At 48.5% G+C, this 20,155-nt stretch overlaps 9 protein-coding genes across 13 annotated transcripts; 4 read left to right on the top strand and 5 right to left on the bottom strand.

Annotated features, from left to right (window-relative positions):
• Window positions 1-136: 136 nt before the first annotated feature.
• Window positions 137-1,687, top strand: ONS95_002875 (uncharacterized protein; the record flags this gene model as incomplete). The annotated part of the gene is made up of 5 exons (XM_058496159.1): window positions 137-239; window positions 308-344; window positions 401-497; window positions 570-1,359; window positions 1,413-1,687. The coding sequence occupies 5 exons, from the start codon at window positions 137-139 to the stop codon at window positions 1,685-1,687; spliced, it is 1,302 nt and encodes a 433-aa protein (XP_058353410.1).
• Window positions 1,688-2,849: 1,162 nt separating this feature from the next.
• Window positions 2,850-6,278, bottom strand: SPT16 (FACT complex subunit spt16; the record flags this gene model as incomplete). Its single annotated transcript, XM_058496158.1, has 6 exons — window positions 6,041-6,278; window positions 5,900-5,984; window positions 5,720-5,841; window positions 5,505-5,660; window positions 3,999-5,451; window positions 2,850-3,952 (listed from the first exon to the last, which is right to left on the bottom strand). Exons 1-6 carry the CDS (start codon window positions 6,215-6,217, stop codon window positions 2,850-2,852), a joined length of 3,096 nt encoding a protein of 1,031 aa, XP_058353409.1. The 5' UTR covers window positions 6,218-6,278.
• A 642-nt stretch (window positions 6,279-6,920) lies between these two features.
• Window positions 6,921-7,788, bottom strand: ONS95_002873 (uncharacterized protein; the record flags this gene model as incomplete). Its single annotated transcript, XM_058496157.1, has 2 exons — window positions 6,921-7,681; window positions 7,728-7,788. The coding sequence occupies 2 exons, from the start codon at window positions 7,786-7,788 to the stop codon at window positions 6,921-6,923; spliced, it is 822 nt and encodes a 273-aa protein (XP_058353408.1).
• Window positions 7,789-8,670: 882 nt separating this feature from the next.
• Window positions 8,671-10,328, top strand: GRE2_1 (methylglyoxal reductase (NADPH-dependent) gre2). Its single transcript, XM_058496156.1, has 5 exons — window positions 8,671-8,900; window positions 8,958-9,193; window positions 9,245-9,308; window positions 9,360-9,539; window positions 9,592-10,328. The coding sequence occupies exons 1-5, from the start codon at window positions 8,879-8,881 to the stop codon at window positions 10,113-10,115; spliced, it is 1,026 nt and encodes a 341-aa protein (XP_058353407.1). The 5' UTR covers window positions 8,671-8,878; the 3' UTR covers window positions 10,116-10,328.
• Window positions 10,329-10,378: 50 nt separating this feature from the next.
• ONS95_002871 (uncharacterized protein) lies at window positions 10,379-12,526 on the top strand. Of its 5 annotated transcripts, XM_058496151.1 has the most exons (7): window positions 10,379-10,926; window positions 10,973-11,014; window positions 11,067-11,469; window positions 11,519-11,724; window positions 11,778-12,025; window positions 12,081-12,296; window positions 12,350-12,526. In XM_058496151.1, exons 1-7 carry the CDS (start codon window positions 10,795-10,797, stop codon window positions 12,393-12,395), a joined length of 1,293 nt encoding a protein of 430 aa, XP_058353402.1. In that variant the 5' UTR covers window positions 10,379-10,794; the 3' UTR covers window positions 12,396-12,526. The 5 variants fall into 5 exon arrangements, with proteins under 5 accessions (XP_058353402.1, XP_058353405.1, XP_058353404.1 ...); XM_058496154.1 differs by having other exon boundaries at window positions 11,778-12,296; XM_058496153.1 differs by having other exon boundaries at window positions 11,519-12,025.
• Window positions 12,527-13,199: 673 nt separating this feature from the next.
• ONS95_002870 (uncharacterized protein) lies at window positions 13,200-14,771 on the top strand (the record flags this gene model as incomplete). The annotated part of the gene is made up of 2 exons (XM_058496150.1): window positions 13,200-13,692; window positions 13,786-14,771. 2 exons carry the CDS (start codon window positions 13,200-13,202, stop codon window positions 14,769-14,771), a joined length of 1,479 nt encoding a protein of 492 aa, XP_058353401.1.
• A 252-nt stretch (window positions 14,772-15,023) lies between these two features.
• Window positions 15,024-15,987, bottom strand: ONS95_002869 (uncharacterized protein; the record flags this gene model as incomplete). The annotated part of the gene is made up of 3 exons (XM_058496149.1): window positions 15,024-15,230; window positions 15,278-15,685; window positions 15,736-15,987. 3 exons carry the CDS (start codon window positions 15,985-15,987, stop codon window positions 15,024-15,026), a joined length of 867 nt encoding a protein of 288 aa, XP_058353400.1.
• Window positions 15,988-16,831: 844 nt separating this feature from the next.
• On the bottom strand, window positions 16,832-17,431 carry ONS95_002868 (uncharacterized protein; the record flags this gene model as incomplete). Its single annotated transcript, XM_058496148.1, has 1 exon — window positions 16,832-17,431. The coding sequence occupies one exon, from the start codon at window positions 17,429-17,431 to the stop codon at window positions 16,832-16,834; it is 600 nt and encodes a 199-aa protein (XP_058353399.1).
• Window positions 17,432-18,222: 791 nt separating this feature from the next.
• ONS95_002867 (uncharacterized protein) lies at window positions 18,223-20,138 on the bottom strand. Its single transcript, XM_058496147.1, has 3 exons — window positions 19,766-20,138; window positions 19,495-19,670; window positions 18,223-19,417 (listed from the first exon to the last, which is right to left on the bottom strand). The coding sequence occupies exons 1-3, from the start codon at window positions 19,797-19,799 to the stop codon at window positions 18,638-18,640; spliced, it is 990 nt and encodes a 329-aa protein (XP_058353398.1). The 5' UTR covers window positions 19,800-20,138; the 3' UTR covers window positions 18,223-18,637.
• Between the last annotated feature and the right edge of the window lie 17 nt (window positions 20,139-20,155).

Genomic DNA, 20,155 nt, shown 5'->3' with positions numbered 1-20,155 from the left:
TCGGCGGGATCAACGGCAGGAACGTCAATCCATCCTCGCAACGACCAGCAACCTCCCTTTCTCCCCAACAACACTACAATCACAACGAGACTCAATACCGGATAGAGCCGGCCCATGATCTCGACAACATCTTGCCATGGCTGAAACACAACCGGGGATGGTCCACGAGGACTCCATCTCCTCGCAGGACCCAAACACCCAGAACGAGACTACGAAGACAAAGAGCAGGAGGCCAGCAAGTGAGAATTCCTCTCCACATACGCGCATCGAAGTAGACGGTAGGAGACTGACGGGACTTTCTATGCAGATACGGCTTTTCGTCAACAGCGATTAAAGGCATGGCAGTGAGTGGCGCCAAACACTCCGCGACCTGAATGGAAGCTGACAAGCGCAACTATAGACCGATTCTCACACCGAAGACTGTCCTCCCCTTATTCTTCGCCATCGGAATCATCTTTGCGCCAATTGGAGGCGGATTATTATATGCGAGCGCGCAGGTTAGTTGCTGGAGACACACTGAGGTGCTCAGGAAGGAGGACAGGGAGGCTGACACATGCTTGACGAACTAGGTACAAGAGATCATACTGGACTACTCGAAATGTTTCGTTGATGCACCGGACTATCCCTTGACGGGCCCGATGAAAGATAAGGACGTGACGCTGAATTTCAACAAGAACTCCTCGAATACAATCAGGTCTGAACCGACATGGAGCAAGAAACAGGTCAACGTCACATACGGCCCGGAAGGCGACGAGCAGGTCACTCTCCCAACCACCCGCTGTACCATCAACTTCACGATTCCGAATGATATGAAACCCCCGGTTCTGTTCTACTACCGCCTCACCAACTTCTACCAGAACCATCGCCGATATGCCAAGTCCTTCAACACCAACCAATTGTCTGGAAGTGCTGTCTCCGCAGACAGCATCGATGGAGGCGACTGCGAACCGCTCACAGTCGAAGTCATAGATGGCGTCAAGAAGCCCTACTACCCCTGCGGTCTTGCCGCGAACTCCGTATTCAACGACACCTTCTACAACCCAGTGCTTCTGAACGTCCCAGGGAGCTCTACCGACAACGAGACTTACGTCATGGAAAGTAAGAAGGGCATCTCATGGGAGAGTGATCGCGAGCTTTACGGAGAGAGCAAGTACAACTGGAAGGATGTTTTGGTGCCCCCGAACTGGGTCGAGAGATATCCAAATGGGTATTCGGATACTTATCACCCTAACTTGAAGGAGGATGAGACATTCCAGGTCTGGATGCGTCTTGCTGGTCTCCCTACATTCAGCAAGCTTGCCCAGCGCAACGACACTGCGACCATGAGAACCGGAACTTACACCGTAGACATTGACCACCGTAAGTCTCAATCCAGCCCGAAATGATCTTTAAACAAAGCTAATACCACCCAGACTTCAACGTAACCGAATACGGCGGCACAAAATCCATCATCATCTCCACCCGCACCGTCATGGGCGGCAAGAATCCCTTCTTAGGCATCGCATACGTCGTCGTAGGCGGCATCTGCATCGTCCTCGGCACTCTCTTCACCGTCACGCATCTTATTAAGCCCCGCAAGCTCGGCGACCACACTTACCTCAGCTGGAACAACGAGCAGCCTGGTGCGTCGGCGGCAGCAGCTAGTGGTCGGGATGGTGGGTTGGGTAACGGTGAGGGACATGCTTAGATGTCTTGCTTGATTGATGGAATGTGTATGTGTTGATACCGGGTGCGGATATTGAACTGGGAATGGTAATTGGAATCGGAATTGAACTATGGAAATAAAGAGTTACTCGGATGTTATGGCTGAGAGGTGCAGTAGCATGGGTAGCAAGACAGCAGTCGGTACGCAGGCTATGGAAAGTGGAGGGGAGGATGTACAATAAGCACGCTACGAGACGCGACGAGACGCGATGTTTTTTCCTGCTCAAATTCGAATTTGGGATTTTTTTCTCCTACTACTTGCAAGGCTTTCGGTTTCAGCGTTCCGGCGTGGGCTTTTTCTTCATGTTTGTCTTCTCCGCAGAGGGGAAGGATATTTCCTCCGTTTCGATATCTTCTTCCCTTGCTTAGGGGAGTGAGTGGAGTATGTAGAAGCAAGGTGCAAGGTTGATGGAGAAATTGAGGAATGATGGATTGATTGATTGGAAGGAGGGAACAAGTTTATTGCAAATGGGATTTTTTGAAATGTTGAATCTACTTTACTTTTTTACTAGAGATGAATTGAATTGAATTGAATTGGAATGGTTCGAAACGGATCAATGGATCGTTTGATTGCGTGAATTCGTTACTTTGCCTGGATCCACGTAAACGCGGACAAGAGAACAGATGCCAGTTGGTTATTGAGATGGGTTTTACCTAGTTATTTAGTTGCAGAAACAATTGAGCGGAAACCTTCATCGAGGAAATATTGAAAAGGAGAAGAATGCAAGCAAGCCTTTCGATATTATGGCATCGCATTGAGCGGATATACATAATGTGGTTATTTTATTCGATTATTCGCTTCCACTCGTAAGTAAGACGACCACAGTCATCCCCACTACTACTATCAAGGCAAAGTAAATGCAGAGCAGCGCAGCACACCCTTTTTGCTAAACCGAAACGCCATGCGTCCATGAAAGACGAGAGTAGAAAAATACATCTCTGCAGCCGATGAGAACTCTCGACCACGCTGCAAGTGAAGATACTTTGGCATATCGAGCGCCTCACTGTCTCCGCATTCTGCCACGTCCCATCAAATACCATATCGTACTATCCGCCCTCCTACTCACTCCCTAATATCGTACCAATGCTCCAATTCATATTCGTGTCCATGTATTCGGAGAGTTCTGAATCAGAAGCCTTCAGCCTCAATGCTTTCTCTTCTTCTTGGGCTTATCGTCGTCCGACTCGCCCAATCCACTCTCTCTATCCTTGCGCTTGGCCTTCTTCTCAAGCTCATCCCAATCCTCACCATCAGTCGCATCATCCTCGCTTCTTTCATCACTTGCCTCTGCGCTGGCATTGCTATCGAAGTCGCTGTCCTCGTCACTGGACTCATCGGATGCAGCCAGTTCGCTGTCGCTCATCTCAAAGGCACTCTCTTCACTCTCTGGATCCTCATCCTCATCATCAGTCTCAGTCTGAAGGAAGGACCAGCCACCATCGACGAAAAATTGATGAGTATCGGCCGTGACCGTCTTCATGATAGTTGGCCAGTTCAAGTTCAGAGGACCTTCGGAGAAGGGGATGTTGACGGAGTCCAGCCATTCCTTGACGTTCTCTAGGGACTCGACGGGAATAGTATTGATGTGGGATGGAGCACGGTGGAAGTCCTTGAAGACAAAGACCATATCGAAGTTCTTGAGACCGAATTGCACACGTTCAAGGTGGGCAATTTCAATATCCTCAAGAGTGACCACCATGAATGGTGGTTCAGTAAGTTGGACCAAACAATCCGTGGATGGTTGACAGAAGACACTTGAACGGTTCGGGACACCGTTAAAGCCGAGTTCGCGGAAGGGAACATCAACATCGACATTCTCGTTCTTTCCGGCTTCAGCAATTTTTTCGGCAAACGACTTGAAGTCTCGGTCAAGCTGGGTTCTGCGTCTGCGTTCCTCTTGTTCTTGCTCGAACTCTTCCTCATCACCATATCTCCTGCGCTTGCGGTTTCCCGTCTCGTCGAACTGGATATCGGTTGCTTCGCGGTAGAACTGAACATCCTTCGTCTTCTTCTTTCCAATCAAAATTGGATCCTTAAGATGTACGTGAATGATGACAATTAGTTCGTGCTGACAAGGTTGGAAGAAGAGATGCTTGACGTTGCTGAATAGAATATCCACACGGTGTTGTGTGTTGAGAGGTGATTGATATCGGAGACCATTTTGATGGATCTCAACCTTGCCGGGAACACGCTTGCCATCCATAGCAGGACGAAGGAATACGTTGTCCATAACTGGAGGTCGGCGATCTAGAAATGTTAGCGTTAATCTTTACACAACAACAGGATATCATACTTCGGATTTCGATGAGCTTATCTTGCTCAACGACATCCTCCATTTCCTTCTTCTCCTGTTCTCGCTTGACTGCATCCTTCTTCATGTTTCCGATTTGATTGGCAATATCTTGGAGACGGTCTCCATCGTGAGATCTGAAGGTCAAACTGCGCACGAAGTGAGCCGAAGCGTCCTCGAATGGCTGATCGTCCTTTCTGCCAACACCTTGCCCGGGCGACAAGAAGTTGATTCGGAGATATGAGAAGTCGCCTTCGTCGCTCTTGCTGGCATTCTTGATCGTTTGAATGTGGAAAGGAACTGGACGGCCCATGATTGGGAGGACGACAGTCGAGTTCTTTGGATCAACCAGGATGGCCAGATCTCGGACTCGAGGAGGGAATTGGTTGTCTCGCTTGTACGATTCAAAGCGCTTGAACTTCTTGACAGCCGTCGCATTTGAGTCTCCGGTAGCCTCGGCAAATCTCTCGAGACCTTCCTCTTGCTTCTTCCTTGAGAGCTCCTTCTGATGCTCTCGACGTCTTGCCTCTGCGCCTTCGTCTACCTGCGTTGTTCGCTCTGCACGTAATTTCGTTTTGGTGATATTCTTCGCAGCAACAGCTCCAACTGCCGAGTCCTTTTTCGATTTCTTAGGAGTTGGTGCAGGCTCCTCATCGTCCTTGAAAAAGAACGAAGTAGCATCAAGATCCGATGGCGCATCTCCAGTGAAGACAACAGGGTCTGAATTTGCTGATACTCGAACTGTGTCCGACAGAACCATCGAGTAGGTCTTGCTCTTCTTGTCCTGTGGATTCGGATTCTCGATATCGCTGAATCCAGTCGTGACGCACAGGGTCATTCCGTCCTTCAAAGAACGGGTGTTCTTGCCATTGAGAACTAAAGTCCCATCGCGAGTCTCGATACCGATACCAGCTCCGACATTCTTCAGGAAGTGCTTCTCAAGTTCGGGCTTTTTGCTTCTGACGAGTGCAACGGCCTTGGCGTAAATCTCCTTGGTGTTTGCACCGTCCCGTACCTCCTTCATAACAAGTCCGTGGACTTGAAGTAAAAGTTTGTAATTGCTCTCTTGCGACTTGTTCGGATCGACCAGGTATGTGCGAGCAATCAACGAGCAGTAAGACTTGTATCGCAGACCCATCGAAGCAATAATTACTCCGGGATGCAGAAGCTCATCGTCAACTTGGGCATTCATCTTCAGGTCAAATTTTCCACCACTTTGAATGATTGGGCCATGTGTCCAGTCCAATTGTGATGGGTCGAAATCGGAAGGCATCTTTTGCTTGCTGGGAAGTTCGACTGTTTGCCAAAATCTAGTGTTGTCCAGCTGGCTGTCCACCTTGTTCGCCAGAGCGCTGTGCTTGACTTTTTTCTCCTCGTCCAATACGTTGGACATCTCCTCCACAAAGTATGGGTTCATCAGGGCGATGCAAGCTTTCGAAGCGTTTCGCATAGCACGCTGTATAATGCGTCAGTCTTCCTCACTGTCAAATCTTGCAGGGTTTCACATACCAACTCATTTTCGTCCTTCACAGCCAATGCGCCGGAGGACAGAGCTGCGGAAATATCCACTTCTTCCACATCTTTCGAAATATTGCCAAATGCCTTCTTCCACTCGTCGATAAAAGGTCCAACGGAGGTATCTTTAGGTAGGATTCCGACTTTCTTCTGCAGACCCAATCTGTTAGCTGCCTAATGTTGAAGGCAGGATGGAGGGGATGACTCACGCCTGCTGCCTTGATGTGATTGTTGATATCAGCGAACAACTTCTCGTTGTGCTCCGCATCTTTGCCCCTGACCAAAATGTGTAGAGGGGTCTTCCCGCCTGTCAAAGGCTCCAAATGTTTTGCTAGAATGCCAGTCAGCTTCGGCGCAAGGTCGCAGACAGATTTGAGGATATGTCTAACCTTTCTTCGCAGTTGTGACAACGTACAATCCATCAAGGGTGAACAGGAAGAGGGTCGCCGGGAACTCGTAGCCAAGCAGCCAGAACTATCGCGCACATCAGAAACTGACCCCAAAGCTGTAGCATGGTCAGATATACGTACGTGGATGGCATTGTTCTTCTGGAATTGCGCGGCATCCTCAGTTTTGCCCATCAACACCAAGATCGAGGTGGCGCCATGGAAGAGCGCGTCCCCAGCTCTCTTGTCAGCCTTCCATGCTGATATGAAGTGCGACAGACGTTCATGGAAGAGGTTCTTGTCGATCTTGATATCCGCCATGGTGGGTGAGAATTGGTGGTGATGGTAGAGGGAGTGTTGGAGGAGCAATAAAGATGAAGTCAGAGTTGGAGGGACGCGATGGGTGTAATTCTCGCGCTGATTGGTTTCGGATGACTAAGCCTAATATAGTTAGCGCGATACCTTGACTTGAGCACTCTTTCGAGTACAGGCTTCAGCGTCTCAGGCTTCAATCAAAACAACTAAACGTTCGCCTTCACCTCGCTTTAGATTTAGTATGCTGTGGAGTCCTGTGATCACTTGGTGGTCCTATGATTCTCATATTCTACACGTAATTGCTGGAAGATATTTGTTAGAAGGTCTCAAAGACCGCGTCGCGTCTCTCCCAGGTTGCTCTGATTGTTCGAGGTTGGTTTGGTTCAATGAAGTCTCCTCTTTTCAGATTCAATACCTTGCCAGTGCAAGAAGACATGAAAACGGACGATCACAAGGTCATCTGGGGCCTTCTCGCAGACGGGTCGATGAATCCACGTGAAGCGGATTGTATGCCATGGAAGCCATCGGTTGAAGGCGAGCCATCGAGTATGGCCTCCGAAGTTAGCCAATCAGCCACAACATGAGAGGTCTTCGAAAATGTATTTGGAGGCAAGGTACGTTTGTCTAGAATATGGAGGTCGCCTCCCTGCCTTTCAGTGCTTCCAAAAGCTTTTTAATATATACAAGAGGTTACACTCCCACCTCGCCCTCAAGCTGCGAGATCAGCACACTTTCCACTACTCGGCACAGCACTCGCTCCCAAGTCAACAAAAGTGCCGGTGACATTTTTGACAGTCAAACCATTCAGCCCAGCAAGCCAAGCAGCAGCCATCTTCCTATATCCTTTCGCAGTTGGGTGAATCCCATCGATAAGCTCATTAGCGTTAACTTGCCCACTCATATCCACGACCTTGACATTCTTTCCCGCCGCCACCCTTGTAGCGACAACACCTGGTATAGCAGCGTTATACTTATCGACCAAAGTATTATATTCCGTGTATCCTTCACCGAGTCTGATGATCTTCGCAACCAATACCGACGCCCCGGTCGCCTTGATCACTTTGTCGATCAGAGTCCCCAACCTCTCTGGCGCAGTTGCCACATTTACCGAATGCAAGATATCATTCGAGCCAGCATGCAAAAGTACCAGATTCGGTGGTGGGATTTGGCTCAAGATCCAGGAAGCAGATGAGCCAATCTGCTCGATGGTTTGCCCTACGTAGCCATCGACTGCGTTGTTGGCCCAGTCACCGCTGGTGGTGGTGCCGATGTAGGTTGCAGCCACTCCGGATGTGTGGAGTGAGCACTGCACGAATTTCCGGTAGGAGTTTGACGGGTTCTCGTTGAAGCCGTAAGTAATGCTATCACCTAGGGCGAGGATTCGGAGGGCTGTTGAGGTGGAGATCTTGGCTGAGGACTCAAGGACAACCGAACTTGACGCTTCTTCATCCTCGTAAGTTGGCAAAGCATCTTCATCTGATTAGTCTTATATTGAATCACTTGCAAGCATACGTACAAGCGGACCCAAATAATAATGCACCCACCAAAAGGTCTCTACAGACATGTGAGTATCTCATTTTTACAAGCGAACGTTAAGCTCAAGCAATCAATGCGAGCGGACTTGAGCCGAAAAACGCGTTTAAAGAAATCGGGAGTGTCATCAGGGCACCAAATCCGGGTACTCCTCCATTATATATATGAAGTCTCTATCTGATTCACACTCCGTAATGTAGACGAAGCATCTAAAGAGGGGCGAGATGGATGTCCAAAACATGAAACATCGAGTTTCTCCACGTCCAATTCTTCGCTTAATCCCTGTCAACGTGGGTAAATCGGATGAATGTGTTTCAAGGTCATGAGGACCCGCAGACTAAAGCGGTGGTGGATCCTGCTGGAGTTTAAAACCAAAGGCAAATAGAGTGTTTCCACAACGATGCTTGAAAAGTACACCGAAGTGGAAGATTGGTGAGTGCCAGCTTTCGATGAAAGCACGATTTCGGATCAATCCTGATTTGAATTGTCAATGCAATATCTCAGCTTACAATTTGACACCCAGGTTAGGTCTCGCTGCCAATTGGTCATGCATTCGCCATCCCTTGAAGCGCCCGAGAAAGGGGTGTTGACTTTTAAGCGACCACGCTCACCTCTGGTTTAAAAACTGCACCCAGCTTGAGATCACCACCAATTCACAGAAGAAAGATCTATACCCAAAAATTGATTTAATCCTTCCTAAGATCCATTTGTGCTATCTGTACAGACAAAGGCCCTCAGCTAAGAACATTATGTGGCAACATTGACTCTAGAAGTATGCCGAGGTTATTTTTGAGGTTAACGAAGATCTCATGCAGATAGGACCAAAATTATAAAGATTTGAATTCCACCAGTGCTCTGTACAGTACCCTTCGTACCTGATTTGACTGCAAGACGAAAAAGATGCGATCGCTTACATGCATCTCACTGAATGGTTCGCCTCGCACGCCGACATGCCTGCCCCACACAAAGACCTCCCCCACCAACGTAATTTCTCCGCAACCCCTCCATCATAACAACACAACAAGCACACTCCTGGTCTACAGCACTCAGTCCATACGGAAGAACCATTCTAATACCACTTTACATCCACCATTAAGACGACAAGTTTAGTCCAACTGTCCAAACTTTCCATAAATGCCTCGTGTTCTCTTGACAGGTACAATCCCATTTTACCCGTGCTACCATTGGTGGATTAACTGACACTTTGGCATAGGTGGGAGCGGCTTCATCGCATCACAAATCATCGGCATTTTGCTAGACCATGGACATTCAGTCGTGACAACAGTGAGGTCTCAATCAAAGGTTTCCAAGCTTCAAACCTTGTACCCGAATATCCCGACTTCAAAACTTGACTTTGTCATTGTTGAAGATGTCGGGAAGGAAGGCGCTTTTGATAGTGCTGTGGTCTCAAACCCTCCATTCGAGGTCGTGATACACACTGCCTCTCCGGTAAGTTGAATGAACCGACAGGATATTTTGGTCGGCTGATTGAGCGGGTAGTTTTACTTCACGGTGAAAGATATCAAAGCTGAACTTCTGGACCCTGCTCTCCATGGAACAACCAGTAAGTACCCCTCTGTCTAAAATTCGAGATTGATATTGAAAGCGTGAGCAGGCATACTGAAGGCAATCAAGGCATATGCCCCTACTGTGAAGAAGGTAGTAATCACATCGTCGATTGCATCAATCGTAGACAGCATTAAGCCAAACGACCCAAAGCAAGTTTACACCGAGGCAGACTGGAACCCCGTGAGCTACGAGACTGCTCTGAAGGACGTCCGAAATGGCTACAGAGGTTTGTCACGCCCTCGTCACTATTTTATTCTTACTCAATAATATGTTCCCAGGTAGCAAAGTCTTCGCCGAGAAAGCAACTTGGAAATTCCTCGCGGACGAACACCCAAACTTCACCTTAGCAACCATCTGCCCACCTCTCGTGGTCGGCCCAATCAACACCTGCATCGACGACTCCTCCAAACTCAACACATCCAATCTCCGCATTCTAGAATTCATCACCGGCAAATACAAAGGACCTATCATCCCTGAGACAGGCAATTATCTCTGGGCCGACGTCCGCGATGTTGCACTTGCTCACGTGCGTGCTTTTGAAGTCGATGAAGCTGCTGGGAAGCGTTTCTTCACTGTCGCGAGTCATTTCTGTAATAGGGAGATTGTTGAGGTTCTTCGGAAGAACTTCCCTGAGTACGAGGACAAGTTGCCGGATAAGGGAGCAACAGGCGGTGGATACCCGGAAGAGGGCCCGTACGGATTCAGCAATGACAACAGCACAAAGATTCTGGGGATTAAGTTTTTGGAATTTGAAAAGAGTGTGGTCGATCTTGTTAAGTGTCTAAAGACGATAGGCGTTTAGTTGGCAGATGCGGTGAAGATTGTGAGGTAGACAAGAGATCCGGAAAGAAACACAGCGTTTTCTAGCTTTACCTTCATTGCCTCTTGCCTACCACTTACACTTCCACATGCATTCAAAGACACAAATGCCAAAATAGCTGGAAGTAACTTTCTGAAGGTATATTCCATTGTCAGTAGAGATCTAGCCGTCGTCCTTTCACGTCAGTGTCTCTGGTTGTCAACTGTCCAATCAGTGCATTGTCCCATTTGGGACTAGTTTTCATCACCAACTTCATCCATCTGTGCCTTATCCCACTTCTGCCTCGCCAAACTCATCACGCACTGAAAAGAGGCCATTTGAGTGCATTTCTTGCTAATCTCCCACCGCATTGTCCATTTTGGGCTTCACGATGCTAGATGGTGTTGCTCACGATCGATGGCTAAGTGGGCCTTCACGCCCTGGTTGATATCTTACCGAAGTGAGCAAGGAGCATCTTGAGCGATTATTTTTGTCTCTTCTCTTGTGACTCATGACTGCTTTCTTCCTTCACAAATCTGGCATGTTATTGCAGAACATGCTTTTTTGAGATCTGAAACTTTGCTGTGCTTCAAGACAGTGTCTAGCGAGAAGCGTAAGTCAGTCTGCCGCCACTCAGCAATCGTGGAATTTATCTTATTTCTGGAATCAACATTTTCTGAAGATGCTATCTCATCGAGGAACAAAAAGCGCTGCAAGTCAGGAGATTCCATGGCGATTTGCTCCTGGTGGCAATAATCGCTACAACAGGACCACGAATCCGTCCGGAGTCATTTCCTTCGGGACGGCGGAAAATGTGGGGTCCAATCGGTCATGGAAAAGACTCCAAGCTGATTTACTAGGGACTTATACAAGATGAGCTGGAGGATTTTGTAGCTCAGAAGGTTTGTCTCGGTCTACGAGATGTGAAATTCCGCTCACGCGAACGAAATGTAGGTTAAAATACCCGCATCCGCCTTCACCTACGCGTACAGCACCATGGGAGGACCGCGGTTTCCTGTCACTTTAGCCGCTCACATGAACGAGTACTTCAAGCCCCATACACCAATCGAGCCCTCTCAGATCCTCACTGGTAGCGCACTCACCTCAATCCATGAGATGGTTGGGATGAGTCTTGCTGATCCTGGAGATGGGATTCTCGCGAGTCGACCGGTATATGGTCGATTTGAATTAGATTTTGGAAACACCGCTGGACTGAAAATTGTGTATGCCGACAACGATGGAATCGATCCATTCGATCCGGAGATTGTTGAGCAGTACCAGAAGGCTTTCGATCGTTCAGCAGCCAATGGTGTAAACATCAAGGCGTTTCTGATTGTGAACCCCCATAACCCATTAGGTTGGCACCAACGTTCTTGCAAGGTGGATTTACTGATATTTGAGTCCAGGTCGTTGCTATCCGCCCTCAACCTTGGCAGCTCTGATGAAGTTCTCCCAGCAAAATCACATCCACATGATCAGCGATGAAGTGTATGCTCTCACCGTGTACGGCACTGGCGACCCAGACCTACCAGAATTTACCTCGGTCTTATCCATCGACGCTGAGGGCTTAATCAATGTTGAGAGATTGCACGTCTTCTATGGGATGAGCAAGGTATTCAACCTTCTCTCAGCCCCTACGAACTGGCATCTGACAATATTCTTCAGGACTTCGCTGCAGCTGGGCTCCGTCTCGGCTCTCTGATCTCCCGCAATGCTCTTCTGAGAAAAGCAGTAGCGGCAAACATGCGATTTCACTGCCCATCAGGACCATCCATCGCCATTGGAACCGCGATCCTAGAAGACCGCGCTTTTGTGAAAAGGTTCATAGCGCTGTCGAGACAGAGACTTGCCGAATGCCGTGCGTTCGCTACTGGGGTCCTAGATAAAGCCGGCATCAAGTATGCTGGGCAGGGGTATGCGCTAATATTCTCGTTATCAAAGACAACCTGGCTCTGACAACAACTGTAGAAATGCTGGATTGTTCCTCTATGTGGATCTCAGCCCATGGCTTCCTCCAAAGACTCACCACGACCAACCGGACCACGAGAGAGAGTTCGCACTTGCCCAGAAACTGCTGGATGCTGGTGTTGGAGTTCATCCCTGTGAAGAGCACGGTGAGAGTCCAGGCCATTTCCGCATAGTGTTCAGTCTAGATCGGGATACACTGGCCGAAGGACTGAGAAGGTTTGTTCATCTCTCAGATAATCAAATCTCGGAATTTGTGCTGATCTGAATAGGCTGGTGGATACTCTGGGCCGTGCTCCAGAAGCGAAGGTGAATTAAACTCCTGCTAACGATGGTATATAAGTAGTGAACGGATTTGTGGCATCAACATATATGAGCGACACGCGGAGTAAGACAGCAAAAGAATCTCTCCAAACTCTTTCTCTAAGACCTGCGTCACCCAAGCGAGAAACAAAATAAAGTTCCATGTGGCACACCTCTTCAAAATTGATATTTAAACTCCGGCGACCGATCCGTAACCTCCCCCTCTCTCACCCGCCCCTCCCCAAGCAACCTGTCCTTCTCCCTCTCCCTCCCCATATACATCCCCCTCACCACCCACCACCCACAAAACGCCAGCACCAAAAACCCCAAACTCCACGCATGACCCAGGGTATACTTTGGCGCCGCCCTACTCTGATAAATCTGCCCGGAAACCACACCCCCAATATTCGTCAGCGTGAGCAGGACCCCGAGACTCACAGCTCGCTTGTAATCACAAACGAACATCTCGAAGCCTACTACCTTACTTATTCAACCTTCAACTCTACCATATGATGGTCACGTGAATGCTCATCCGGAATCAATACCTAAGGTAAGGTAAGGTAGCTACGTTCAACAGCGTTACGAAGAATCTTGTGCTTAGTCATCATATCCTATTTATAGTCCAAGATTTATCTGAATGCAACAATATGTAAAGACAGAAACAAGCACATAATTCTATCCTATGAACAGACATAGTCAAAATATCGCCTCTTGTGGCCGTGCGCATTACGCAATACGAACACTCCGGTAACCTCGATTCCTTGTCGCGTCGATCGGCTTGATTCTTGCTTTTCAGATTTCCCTCCACGCAGCCTTAAGATGTCCCCCTCACCAGACATTGAGGAAACGTCCTGCTCCCCGCGTTTCCTTCCGGCAGGCATCGGTGATACGGAAGACCTGGAGAGATATGAACCTGGGGGGTTCCACCCAGTCCACCTTGGAGATGAATATGACGGTGGCCGGTATAAAGTCATCCACAAGCTTGGCGCTGGCGGGTTTTCTACCGTTTGGCTTGCGCAAGATCTCATGCGGCGGCATTGGGTGGCCCTGAAAATTATTCTGGCCGATGAATCGCCATCAGTGGAAACCAAGACGATCCTAAGCCACCGTGTAGCTTCGCAATGCAGTAGTGATGCAGTATTTGTCACGTACTCTCGGTACTTTCATATCGAGGGCCCAAATGGTCGCCACTTATGTTTAGTTCTCCCGGTTTTAGGTCCTTCGGCATCCAGATTATCTCAATACATGGATAGCAGGATCGAACCCTGGCTGGCTCGCCGTGCCAGTTACCAAACAGCGAAAGCATTAGCTGGTCTGCACGCTCAGAATCTATGTCATGGAGGCAAGGAACAAACTTTTACTCGACGTTCTTTGTTCTCGGTAATTTTCCTTTAACATCCTCTAGGTCTAACGACAGCCAACATTGTGTTTCGAGTGGAGAATTTTGATCGCTACACTGAGAATGACATCTACCGGCTGTTCGGAAAACCTGAGACAGGACCTCTGGAAACAGAGTCGGGAGAAACTCCAGGTGCCGAGGCTCCAAGATACATCGTGAAGTCTCTTGACTTTCTCTCCTCCGAGACCGATCTCATCAGTAACGAAATTAGTCTTATAGACTTCGACCAAGCATTCCTCGCATCGTCACCCCCAGAGGAAATGTTAGCTACACCAATCGAGTATCTCGCTCCTGAGGTGGCTGTCGGCCGGGCAGCTAGCCCAGCGAGCGACGTCTGGGCTCTGGGCTGCTCTATTGTCCGCTTGAGATCTGGAGAAGGTCTGTTCTCAGCCTTTGATATCACCTCACCAGCGGATTTAATACGGGGTATTATTCAAGCTCTCTCGGACATGCCAGCTTCTTGGGAGGATTCACTGTTTGATTCAGACGGTCAGCCGACCAAAGATCTGGCAAAAGGTGAAGCTGTCTGGAAGTTTACGGACAAACGGCCGTTCAAAGACCAAATTTATAGAATTTGGGACAACCCGAGCAATTTGTCTAGCAAGTCGACGAAATCACTGATGGTTAATCACATAGAGAACGTGGACCAGACCTTGGACTGGGAAAGTCACAAGCCTTACCCTCGGTGCTTCTCGCACAAGTTTTGGAAGCCCACGGCTGTTGAAGTAGGGGATGCTTATCTGCATGGGTATGATAATGAGTCTGATAACCTCTTAGCGCCGTTGCCTAAGATTTCGGATCACGAGGCAGCCCTGCTATACGACCTTCTGTCTCAAATCTTTGTTTACGAGCCCATAGAGCGAGTAAAAGAAAAGGAATTGCTGGATCATCCTTGGTTTCATATGGATGACTCGAATCGAGTATGGACGAGAGGCGTAAAAAAAAATATCACACAAGAAAGTGGCACCATGTCAAAACGCAGTAAGTCTTGACGCATGGGCTGGAAAGTCCTTTCATTGAAATTCGGCCATAATGAACAATGAAAAGGGTATCATAGGTGAGTGAAAACAGAGGAAGAAGTCCCAGGGGGAAAAGCCTGCGCAAACACATCCCCGTGCCAACCCTCGACTGATTGTAAGCGTCTGAGGATATCGGCCTCGAAACGCCAAAATAAAACAAACTTGTGCTAACAAACCCTCATGACTCTATCTTCTTCAACGAATACGTTCGCACCAGATGCTTGCTTAGGTTGGGATAAACTTCTTCGAATCCGCCTCCTGCTCGGAAAATGTCTCAGGGAAAGCTGCAATACCGGCAATGATTCCTCCAACCATAAACACCAGCGAGATGATGGACCAGATGACTCCCCAGCATTGAGAGGATCCTCCATAGCGCTGAGCGAAAACACTAGCATCGGATTCATTGACTTTTCGAAGGATGAGATCGTCGCACTACCTGCTTAGCATGGAAAATTTGACAGAAAGATAGAAGAACTTACGATATCCCAGACCGAGTACAGAGCAGACATGACCCCGATGAAAAGGACCACAAATCTCAAAGGCTCAGCATGCTTGATGAACCAACAAGCCACGAGTAATCCAACCGCCAACAGAACCGTGACAATCGTAAGCCAATCTCGTCGGGCCCACCAGAGAGTAAGCAAGAAACAGACACCGAGAACTATACTCGCGACCTTGCTGGCGACGATGTTGAAGCCGCAGAAGATGAGGAGAGCTCCGATCAGGGAGGATCCAAGGTATCCGGCTGGGAGTGTGATTGCACTCATACCGCCATACATATGAGTCACACCTCCCTCACGAGGGTCAAGAGAGATAGACTTGACGCGTCCTCCTGTACAGCAAGCTGCCAAAGCATGTCCGAATTCATGGAAAGCAATCACCAGCATCTGTATACATCAGTCAAGTGTCATGTGATCTCGACACTCTTGGCACTCACCTTGAAAGGCCAAAGAGACCAGCGAATGTATGGAATATTCCAGAGTAGCGCAATAATGACAGTATACGCCGCAATAACACCCAAAGTAACCCTCTGCGTGCTATTTACCGTCAAGGCCCTACGTTGAAGGTGATGAGCCGAGAGCCTCGCGATGTCAGGCCCTGCAGCCCTAACAGCCATCCTGGCATGGCGAAACCCGCCTGAAAGCGACTCTGAAGAAAAGAGAGTCCGCGCGATATGAATAGGAGCCATATTCGTTTACGTGAGGAGAATTGAACGAGTGTATGAAGAGACGAAGTTGTGATGGAGGTTGTGTTTAGATATTCCCCCTTGACGGGCCACAGGGCTGGCTGACGCGGTTTCAGATCGGAATGTTGTTGACGAATGGCTGCGCCTCCGCCAAAACTGGAGATCGTGGCTGGAGATGCTATTTTTAGCCGACAGAGATTTTTCGGGAATGCCGCTTCCACAACCTGGAGGTGAAATCAACAAAAGGAAGAGAGAAAGTTGCGATGAGGAATAGGATATAATATGATCTTCTGAAAATGACTTGTGGTGGTTCTGACGATGGGAAGAGAAGGTGACTGCTGTGTATTTGCGCCAACACCCTGAGATAGGGGTCTGCACTAATCTTCGCTAAAGATTAATGGGGCAACAAGATAGGTATCCAGGGTAACGAGAGACGTTAGACTTTCTGAATAAATGGTCTGAAAGACGAAGCCATGCGATCAATTGGTTGATTATTGTTTCGCATCAGAGATGATTCTTGTCGTGCTCAAAGATGAAAATTCTTGCTGACGATCTCCAGGGAACAGGACAACCAATTGGCGAAGCAGGATTTCGTCCAGCAGATTACCGGAGCATTGATACAATGGCCACATCATGCCTGTGTTGATTCGCCTACAGATAGAGGAAACTTTCTTGCGACATGATAGTAGGTAAGAAATTATCATCATGCCATAGGTTAAGAAGCACTGGTCAAGGCGAGACAGTACGCAGGCTTTCCAATGAAAATTTTCTATCTTCAAAGTTCTCCATCACAATTCTCTAGGTTTTCAGGGCACATCCTCCAGCTTCCTCCAGATTACAACCAAGCCTACTTTCCCAAACTCTCAACCCTCAACTTCAAATCCCTCCCCTGATTTTCAAACTGCGTAAGAAGCCTATCTTTCAACCCAGCAACCACCACCGCTCCAGCACCATAATACGTCTCCCAACTAACATACTCCGTCAATCCCCCACCTAGATCCCTCAAAAGACTGATATGCTGAGCCTGCAACCCCGCCAAGCCCAACCCAGCGTCCGAAAACCAGCCCGCAAAAGGCGTTTGATAGCCCGGCTCCAAATAGGAAATGATTTCTTGCGAAGTGCTGTTGAGAACTGGTATCAGCCCGTATGTATGGAACGTCATCGGCATCCCGATGTAGACGTCTTGGGCGGAAGTGACTGTGGCGGGTACCTTGACGTCGTAGACGAAGGTGTTCCATTCGTGGTAGCGGGGAAATTCGAGGAGGGCGTTGTAGATTGTGGATGCTGTGCCGCGGATGGAGGTTTGTGCGCAGACTGTGAAAACTGCTCCTTGCGTACCGTATTTTGGAGTTGGCATTATTGTTCCTTTTGGAGCGCAATTGAGCGAAAGGCCGGGTATGGTGGCGGCGGCAGCCACAGCTGGCAAGAGAAAGAGTGTGAAGTACATGTTGTCTGCAAAATAAAACTTGTTCTTGAAAATATTTAAGATGCAGAGCTACGAACTCAGAATATCGCAGGTATGTCTTTCCTGCGGGACTCGAGTCTTTAATATGTCTTGGAAGTAAGCTTAGTATGCAGAGATGACAGCAGGAAGGTACTCACCTCAAAGAAACCGATGCAGTAATTCTGCTTCGAGGCACCGAGGATGGCGATCAATCGATCAACGGCGTTGTGTAACCATCGCACCATGATCCCTCTTCACCTCCCAATGCGAGAAATTTATGAAGAAACATTCCCATGCACTAGCTCCTACCTCTAAACGGAGTGCATTTTATGTATCACGGAGCCCACCTGATAGATGCGATACAGATCGAAGCTACAAAGCTAGAGGTGGCATTGTAGCGTCAGACACAAAAAAACCTCCCTGGTGGATGTGGTACTCTGGACAGCATCATAACTTTGCACATGTCGGTCCTTCGTAAAACCGGTATTGTGTCTAGGTATGTTGCACAGCATGAAAGCATGGTTTGTAGCCCCCGACGTCACCTCACATATTTCTCATCGCCAAGTTTTGGTACGCTTACTTTGCAGATTTACACATGTATCACATGTGGACAGCCATAAGCAAAGGTGAGCTACCTAGGTATACAGCGTACAGAGTACTGCCTTATCATGATGGTACACAGCACGATGAGGTAGGTCCAGATGTGCTGCAACGAAACGTGCTGATCGTGACCTCGAGATGTTAACTTTTGCCGCCTCTGCTGGCGTAATCAAAGGACTGAGATTGCATTCAAGCTCCATTAGTATGCGCTGTAGCACTGGAAATATATGAGAAAGAGTGACACCCATCTCTTTTTGCCAGATAATCAAAAATCCGTTTTCGATTCATAGTCAGCTAATGCTTCGAGTCCTGGTGCATGGGAAGCTTTCCGACTGTCAACAGCATGGTGATGCTCAAAAAAGAGACCCTCAAAATTGAGACTCCAATGATGACTTGGATCACGACCCGAACACGGTGAATTGGTAGTCATCACTGTCAGAACGTATAGACAATGTTCGGACATCCCATCGGCATCTGGGCAGAAGTCACAAATCCTGCTGCGGCATGCCGATTTTCGAACGAAGCCGTCCTCAGAAATGCGAGACCCTGAGGATCAAAAACACATTCTTGAAATATACATCGCTACGCATTCACGTTCCACCACATCCCTCACTTCCTCTCACTCTCATTCAACCACTTATAAACAACCCTAGCATCCTTCCCCTTATACCTCTCATCCTCACTCGCCTCCCTAAACGCCTCCAACGTCGGCCCATCCAGCACCGTCCTCGCCCCCACCATTTCCGCAAGCTCACTCCCCATCTTCAACACCTTCGCACACAACTCCAGCCTAAATCCTCCCTCATACCCCCTCGAGCTCGGCACATTCGCCTGCACGCCTGGCACAGGATTACTATGGCTCGTGACCCAGCATTGCCCGCCGGAGACGTTTATCACGTCCGTGAGGAGCTTGACGTCTAATCCCATCTTCGTGCCTATATTGAGCGCTTCAGAGGCGGCGAGAGATGTTATGGCCGAGAGGTAGTTGTTGATTACTTTGAACGCTGTGCCGGCTCCGACTTCTCCGCAATGGAATATACTCTCCTTCTTGCCCATGTGCGCAAGAACTTCTTTCGCCTTTTCGAACGAGGAAGAATCATTCGCGCCAACCATGAACGTCAATGTAACGGCCTCGGCACCCATTGGTCCTCCTGATACGGGGGCGTCTACGAATGATAGTATGGAGTTTTGGGGGAGGGTTGAGCGTGCGGTGTCGACTGCTTTGGCGACGGAGAGGATGGTTGCTGTTTCGATGGTGCCGCATTCCATGATCAGTTTGTGGGTCGAGGATGTTGAACTCTTGGCTGCTGCTGCTACGATCCCAGTCTCAGGATCGAGGTACACGGCTTTTACAGCGGGCGAGTTGGGAAGCATGGTTATTACGAGATTCTGTATTTACCTGATCAGCTTGCCAGCACTTCCAACGCCAGGACGCCCAACCACGATGATGATCCAGGCAGACTCACAGATTGCTCAACAGCCCCCTTCCCCGTCTCAATAATCCCAACTGGTCCTTTCCCTTCTGTCTGTTTCTGGAATCGAGAAAGAGCATCTTTATTGACGTCGCAGATGAGAAGGGTATAATCTGGACTGAGTCCGTTGCGAAGATTGACAGCCATTGGGTAGCCCATAACTCCCAGGCCTGGGGGAAGGTGTCAATTACGCTCCAACATCCATGAAAAGAACGATTTGTACTCTAGACCAGAAACTTTGGGAAATGAATCATTGACTGCTTACCTATAAAGGCTACTGTTTTCGCAGGTGAAGACATCGTGCCGATCTGATTGGAATGTATGCTTTTGCTAATTGACAGCAATTCTTCACGATGGGTAGATAGATCTAGTTGAGCGAAGGTAATCAAAAGGGTTATGTTTAAAGTGAAGCTTCACATTCTCTTTTTCTTTCTTTACTTCGAAGTGAAAGTGGATCAGGATATTGGAGTCGTTTGCATGTGGGGTCTTGTTTTTGTCGTGTCAAGTGAAGATGATCGGAAAGGTGATGCCGTTTACCCCGCATTAAAATGGAGTTGGAGATGGCGGGGTCGAAGGCTCCATGGCCGCCACCACGTCTCACAAGCCACTTGCGACACAGTACGAGAAATTGGAAGGCAATAAAACGGTGGAATCA

This window comes from Cadophora gregata (assembly GCF_030347475.1).
Source record: "Cadophora gregata isolate MNR1 chromosome Unknown scaffold_12, whole genome shotgun sequence".
Classification (NCBI taxonomy): Eukaryota; Fungi; Ascomycota; class Leotiomycetes; order Helotiales; family Ploettnerulaceae; genus Cadophora; species Cadophora gregata.
The sequence above is the reverse complement of the archived record's forward strand: the minus strand, read 5'-3'. Positions and strand labels throughout refer to the sequence as shown.